Raw genomic sequence first — 7596 nt, 5'->3', positions numbered from 1 at the left:
ACAGCAGCACCGGAGCTAAGCAAACTTGGTAAGTGCTTTTCTTATCTTTTCATCTGTAAAATGGGGCACATAATACTTGCCGTGCAACCTTGAATGGAGAGTCAAAAGCCTAAGACTCTTTTGTCCAATTAGAGAGAATGACCTCTTATTTTGGATCATGAGAGCTCAGATTCTATTTCTTCTCCTTGTTGTCAAATGTCAAGTGTGAAGATCAAAAATAAAATAAGTCAAGTGTTTGGTACAGAGTGAACACACCGTGAATTTAGACCTGATGATTTGCCCAGCCACCAGCCCCTCCAAGACCCGCGCTGGCCTCGCCTGAGCTGATGAACTCCTCCGCCCATACCCGCTCATTGCCTTCAGCACACAGCCTGCTTCCCATCTCTGACCTGTGCTTCCTGCTGCTTCCCAGACGTCCCCCGGCCAGGAGTTGCACATCCCATCTACTCCCGACACTCATCTCTGCAGGATACTCACACTTTCACTCCCACACTCTCTCATGCTGAACATCAGTCTGAATGACTTCCCCCCTTTGTCACCATACTCCAGCCACAGCGCTCCCTCTCCCCGGACGCACCTAGACCCCTACAAGCCCTTCCTCCTCTCCTGTCAAGGCTCCTGGTGTTCACAACTGGATGTTTCTCAGTCTGGCCCATGCTCCCACCTGCCAAGGTCAGGACTATGGTTCAGGGTTGCATTATGACTTTCAGGGGTCCTAGGCACTCCTGTCTTTGTGGGCTTGCTCCTTCACAAACAAATATTAAAAATCAGAATTTACAACTGTATTGGTATCAAGACTAATTAGTATCACCCAGGATGGATTCATTATTATATATCATTAATATTATAGTCATGTTTTATTCTGATTTTAAACAAAATTATTATTAAACTATTTCTGTGGGCCCCTGAAAGCATCATGAATGCTAGTGTCTTCTGTACCTAGTGGATACGTTGGCTCTGCTACCATAACGTGTTCTTGAGTCCAACTTGGTCATACACTTGAGACGTGGGGAGAGAGAGGAGGGGTGGAGGTAGTTAAAAAGAAGATTTAACCCTTTTTGGTCTGTCTCTAGTGAATAGTGTCTTGGATTAGTGCCTGGTGCCCCACTCCCACCGGTTCCTTCCTACACCTGTCTTCTACAGAGTGAATCCTTGCGGCTCCCTCGCAGGCCTAAGCCTGCTTTGGTGGATTCTTGAGGAAGGATGGATCTGTCAGAGCTTGGAGAGGCTGCAGCCTTCCTCAGAAGAAGCCGGGCTGAGCTGCTTCCACTCCAGGCCGTGCCCTTTGATGGTAAGCCTTGTGGTGGCTGCTGGTTCCCTGGGCTTTCCTGCCTCTGGGTGGCGGCTGAGAGTTTTGACTGGTGGAGTAGAGTCGTCCGTCGTGGAACCTAACTTACTTGCTTGGGATGCACTTGCCTCTATGAACCGTAGACCGAGCAGCTGAGGAGCCAAGTGGCCTGGGTAGGGATGAGTCTGCAAGGAAGAGGAGGATGGCTGGGAGGCAGACCTGGTGCAAGCCCCGCTTGCTTGTTTTCTCTTGGAGGGAGCACGGTGACAGCACAGACACGCCCAGGAGTGGGCCCAGAGAAAGCCTTGCTCAGAAGCCGCTGAGTGTGGGTGAACACTGTAGCACAGAGAGGGGCCTGGGGCTTTGGCAGTAGGTGGGGTTGGTCCACTGGAAGGAAGAAGAAAGGAAAAGCCTTGGGGAGGGCAGGAGAAATAGAACTTGCCCCCGGGGCCTCTTCAGATTTTTCCAATGTTGGAACTTCACCCTCTGGCTGTCTTCCAGGTCAGTGGGGTCGCTCAGCCGACACTCGACAAGAGATAATTAGGAGACTTGCTCCCGCTGATGAATAGTCTCCTGCTAGTTACAGGAAGGACAAAGGTTAATGAGGATTTACCCTCGAGATGAAGGCTGAGTTCTACATTAAAATCTCGAAATAAATGCTACATTTCCTCCTCCTTCTCTACGTGGCTGGGCTGCACGGGCATCGGAATTTCAGCTCCTTGGAGGTGTAAAGTCAGAATCAGTGTATCTAGCATCAAGCTACCTACGTATCTTAATCCCCAAATTATTCCACAACGCAACATCAATACTGACTGAGTGTTGTTCCAGTACTCAGAATTAGTCAACATTAGGCCTTAATATGACCAATTACGAGTCAAGCCGGTTATGTAGGACATTATATTTCTATCCTAGTCCAGTCCTGGATCCGTTCCCAGTTTCCAGTCATTGGATTTCATTAGTATGATTGGATTTTAGAGTAGCTAATTACAATCCGTCAAATCAAATACAATAACAGAACTATTCCTGAGGTCGGAAGTGGTCATGCAAAAGCTTATCACAGGTAGTCAGACAATGAAGGACAAGATCATGGTGCTGCCAGCGAGAAAATAAAAATTAGGCCAAAGCATTAGAGGTAATTGGATGATGCATTTAGTAGGATCAGCACTGTAAATAATTACTTAAAATATAGCAATAATTTTTAATTATTTTTTTTTTCCCAAATGGTTTTCCCCATAGAAATGCAATGGCAGCAAAAATAACAGAGTAAGGAAAAGATTCTCATCCCCCTGGGCTGGGGTGGGGTGATGGAGTTTGCTTTTTTGAACTCAGGCCACATGGAAGCAGCGTGAGCAGAATATTTGTCAAGGAGTCTTGGGTTCGAATTCCCTGACCTGGATCATCTCCAGCAGTGTAATCAGAGCAAATCCCTGCACTTTCCTGAGCCGTGGTGTCTTCATCTGTCAAACAGATGGTGATCCTTGCTCTGCCTACCTTCCTCCATGGAGGCCCCACTGCAACAACAAATGTGAAAAATACACACTGGCCATTACTACGTGGCCTGGGAAGGAAAACTAGAACTGCTGGGGGTCAGGGAGAAAGTGCGCTTGTAGAGATAAACACAAAGCAGCATTCCCAAGCTAAATGTAAATGATTTTTATGTTAGGACACATAAACAATCTATTTCCAGTAACTACCAAACTGAATATGGTATTACTCCAATCTTGATCAATAGTATAGAAAAAAGAATGGAAAGAAATGCTTCAGATAGCAGCTCTCTCTGCGTTGTTCCATTATGGGTGTGTGGTTTTTTTTTTAAGTTTTATTTATTTATTTATTTTTAGTAATCTCTACACCCAATGTGGGGCTTGAACTTACAACCCCGAGATCAAGAGTCACATACATGCTCTTCCGACTGAGCTGCCTGGATACCCCATGGGTGAATTTTCTTTTTTTAATTTTCTTTATACATTTCTCTTGGTTTTCATTTTTTCTCCAATTCACATATGTTGCCCTTTTGGTTGTTGTTGTCTTTATATTAGAAAAGATATTTAATCATCTAAAAATATGAAATCATGGGACGCCTGGGTGGCTCAATCGGTTAAACGTCTGGCTTTGGCTCTGGTCATGATCCCAGCATCCTGGGATCGAGTCCCACATCCGGCTCCTTGCTCAGGGGGGAGGCTGCTTTTCCCTCTGCCTGCTACTCCCCTGCTTGTGCTCTCTCTCTCTGACAAATAAATAAATAAAATCTAAAAAATAAAATAAAAAATAAAAATATGAAATCATGCAGGCGAACCTCCGGAGGTTACAGATGGGAAAACCAAGGCCCAAAGAGATGAAGCCCTTGCTTTCCACCTTGTCACTAGCAGAGCCAGGACTAAAATCCGGGTAGCCTGTCTCAAACCCATTGCTGCTTGCATTTCCATCTCTGCAATTATTCACGAGTGCAAAACACGTAAAAATTAAAAGAGCAGTTCGTTTCCTTGAGCTTCAGAAACATCCCTGTTAGGGACGGGGCCTCAGATAGGTAAGGGTTTCCAAAAATTCTCCCCTCCTATTTCCAGGGGCCATGAAAGAAGGCGCTAATCATGACGCAGGGGCTGAACATAATCCTTCAGAGAAAAATTGGAGGAAAAAAGCCAAGCATGTAAGAGCGAGGAAGCACGCTCTAATGGAAGAACACTGATTTAGAACCTGGGTGATCTAATTTCTAGAGTCATTATTCTAACGACTGCCACTAATTAGCTATGTGACTACAGACAACTCTCTTAATCTCTTTTCTCAGGGCTTTTTCCTAAAAAAAAAAAAAAAAAAAGTGAAAATCTGTGCCAGCTAATATCCATGTTTCTTTCAAGTGATAACATTTGATTTAAAATACAGAGCATTTATTTACCTTAAACACACAAAATGTATGCAAAATAGGTACTTTTCAAAAACAAGCCTCTTTTCACAGACATAACACAAAGCGAAATCCATTTTTGTAAAAAGAGATCAAAATAATAAATATAGTGCAAAACCAGTATTTAAAATGCAAACGACAAGTAGAAGCAAAAGCAAAATCAATCTGACAGGAATTACAAAAATCTTCTTCCCCAGCAGTTTGAGCGGTGGATTGGTTGTAATTAGGGGAACAGGGAAGGGAGCACAGCAAAGACTAGGACAGCAAGAAGGTCGTGTGCCACGAAATTCTTTGCAGACCCAAGCTCAGTGGAAGAAGGGCAAACATTGTCCAACGTCACTGCACGCTGTCCCCAAGTCCTATTGCCCACCTCTGGGGAGAGCGTCTAGTGGGGGCTGCCTGTCCGGCACCAGTGAGGCCTCTTAACTTCTGTGATTCCTGTGCTGGGTGGTGGTGGTGGTGAAGGAGCTGGCATTACCCCCCGTGCTATCATTGCGTAGGCGTTTCGCCAGTACATCTGTCCCTAGCCGTTGGTTCAGACTGTCCCTCTTCCAGGCAAGTGCTCTCCTCTCACCTCCCCCATATCTACTTGATGGGCTGTGACCTGGAATTTCCATGAGCTTCTGGTAAGACTCGCTTTCCCTTAAAAGTAGGTTTTCTTTTCTTTTCCTTCCTCCCTCCCCTCCTCCCTCCCTTCCTTCCTCCCTCCCTCCCTTGAGAGAGAGAGAGAGAGAAGGGGCGGGGAGGGGCAGAAGTAGAGGGAGAGAGAGAATCTTGAGCAGGCTCCACACCCACTGGGAGTCAGACAGGGGCTCAATCTCAGGACCCTGAGGTCATGACCTGAGCAGAAATCAAGCGCCTGAGGCTTAATCAACTGAGCCACCCAGGTGCCCCTAAAAGTAGGTTTCTTATTCATCTTCCACGGCTATCTGTCTCAGGTGGGAGAGAACCCGAGAAGCACCTAAGTGAGGCCCAGCGAAGCTGTGTCAGGTGTGACAAGATTTTATTTCACCCGTAGCGTCTCATCGGCTACTCACGTAGGGAAGGGCTGTTTTGCATAGGGGTGGGGTGTGGAATCGAGGAGGCCGAGAACAGAAAAACGATTTGTGGGGGGGAAATACTGTGGAGCAGTTATGCCGTGTGGCAAAAATAACCCATATTCTTTCTCGTCTCTCCTCCCCGCTCCAATTCTACCATGTAATTCTCATAGCAGGCTTTTATTCCAAAATTAAAACTAAGGTCTAAAGAAACCCTGAAAGACAGGCATGACCACTAACCGAACTTTCACTTGGTTGTAACCAGACCTTTCTAGGTGAAGTATTCTGGAGGGGAGCAGGGGAGGGTGAGGCACCAGGACAACCACCCAGGACCTGGGACGGTGAGTGGGAGGTAAGTGTTGGGGTGGTAAGAGGGGCTTGTAAGGTGTTGGCTTTTCTTGTAGCAAAACGGTCTATGATGTTCCCAGCCTCCGCCGGCTCAAGTGTTTCTCGTTCCTACAGAGTCAGTGTGTCTTCTTTGGGATAAGCTTTTGCGATTTTATCTAACTCTGCAATTTCCTATATTGGTGACTCCAAGTCACCAGGCGGAATTAGCAGAAAGGAAATAATATTCATCCAACAAAATCATATTTTGTACAAGTACGATGGTTACAATCCTCTTTTGCTCCATAGAGAAGAAGAAATGCTGGATTCGTGATGGCAAACACGCGTATGTTGAGGCCGAGGTTAAAGGGAGAGGAAATGATGGTAAACTAATTGTCAAGACAACAGATGGAAAGGTAAACGAATCTTTATTTCCTCTCTGGGATAACTACATTCTCTTTTTAATCAAATAATTAAATATGTCCTTTCCCTGATAGTTTAATTAAAAACCGGGGGTAAGAAACGCCACTGATAGATACACTTTCGGAAACATCATGGATCTTTCTTGCTCCTCCCCTGCCTATCAAAAATTAAATGACACTGAGTAAATCAGAACAACGCAGGTGTCAGTGGTAAAGATCATTGACTCTAGAACTCACAGTTTTTGCTTCTTTCATCAACATTTCAAGTTTAGTTGTTTTTTAAAGGTGCCGCTTACGGTGAATAGTGACCTAAAGAACTCTGAAGCAAGTTGTGTTCAGAATAAGAAAGAGGGATAATTTGGGGCCCCTGGGTGGCCCGTCAGTTAAGCATCCAGCTCTTGATTTCGGCTCAGGTCCTGATCTCAGAGTTGTGGGATAGAGCCCCGGGCTCTACACTGAGCACGGAGTCTGCTTGCGATTCTCTCTCCCTCTCTCTGCCCCTCCCCCTGCTCATGCTTTCTCTCTTGCAAATAAATAAATACATCTTAAAAAAAAAAAAAAGAGAGGGATAATTTGACTAGCACAGTGCCAGAGAAGCCAAGAGATGGGGGATGGTCAGTAATGCTAAGTGTTAGAGAAAGAGATTAAGGTCTTGGAGAAAGCCTCAGCATTTCAGAATTAAGAGGTCCCTTATGACCTTGGAAAGAGGTTTAGGGCAGGTGTTGAGCACAAGCTGGTCTGTAAGGGGTCGTGGAGGGCACGTGAAGTAAGGCAGGAATGGCTTGCAGCCCCTTCTCCCTGTCATCCGGGCATCTAAGGCAGCAATCCACCCTCAGGACCCTCCCCTAAATCACTGACCTCAGGTTGCCTGCCAGCCCCGTGGTGCTGAGCCGGGCCTTATTTCTGGCCTGACTCGGATGAACAGTTCCTGGTAGATTTTATAGAGGATTCCCTGCCCATATTCACGTCTCCAGTCTCCTTCCGGTTGCGCCTCGGCTCCACAGCAAACAGAATCATTACCAAGAAGGTTTGTCTTTTTCACGCCCTTATCTTGGTATTCGGACAATTTATAATCTAAAGCATTGCCGTTTGAGTTGTAAAGCTCTGGAGGCCACTTATAAATTACCACTTACGGTGTCTTAATATGCCTTTTTGACAATATCTGGACATAAAAAAAATCTCCAACTAGGTAGATTTTACGTGACGGAATTAAGAAGAACTTGGGCCTTATCAGCAGGAATTTGCCTAGGTAGGCAAGAAAAAATTCAGAATGTCCTAAATAAGGAAACAGATGGGCCCTAAAGTTAGCCTCGGGACAATCTCTTATCAATAGAGAGAAAGCGGATGTGAAATGTTTCTTTTCCGTCATTGTTTATTGAGCTATAATTTACATACCATGTAGTTCACCTCTTTAAAGTGTGCAATTCAATAGTTTTGGTGTTTAAATGTGTCTGTCTGACCAGGTGGGGGCCCCAAATGTGGGGCGGCGATTGGGCGGAAGCAGGTGGTGTGGGTGGTGACAAGAATTCACCTGAGGCAGAACGAAGAAGTTAGAATTTTATTGAATATAATGCAAGGGAGCGGGGCGCGGGGGGGGGGGGGGGGGGGGGGGGGGGGGGGGGGGGG

The 7596-nt window shown here is 45.8% G+C and overlaps 1 protein-coding gene across 1 annotated transcript in view; it reads left to right on the top strand.

Moving 5' to 3' along the window:
• Positions 1–1139: 1139 nt before the first annotated feature.
• The window catches only part of MYH15 (myosin heavy chain 15), a 147000-nt gene continuing 140543 nt past the window's right edge, over positions 1140–7596 (top strand). Inside the window, exons 1-2 of the mRNA XM_008706610.2 lie at positions 1140–1291; positions 5858–5964. Of these exons, the coding sequence (XP_008704832.2) occupies positions 1204–1291; positions 5858–5964 (195 nt within the window). The 5' untranslated portion in view covers positions 1140–1203. The remainder of the gene's footprint in view (positions 1292–5857; positions 5965–7596) is intronic.

The sequence above is a fragment of the Ursus maritimus genome, unplaced genomic scaffold, assembly GCF_017311325.1.
Source record: "Ursus maritimus isolate PB19 unplaced genomic scaffold, ASM1731132v1 scaffold_4, whole genome shotgun sequence".
Classification (NCBI taxonomy): Eukaryota; Metazoa; Chordata; class Mammalia; order Carnivora; family Ursidae; genus Ursus; species Ursus maritimus.
The sequence above is the reverse complement of the archived record's forward strand: the minus strand, read 5'-3'. Positions and strand labels throughout refer to the sequence as shown.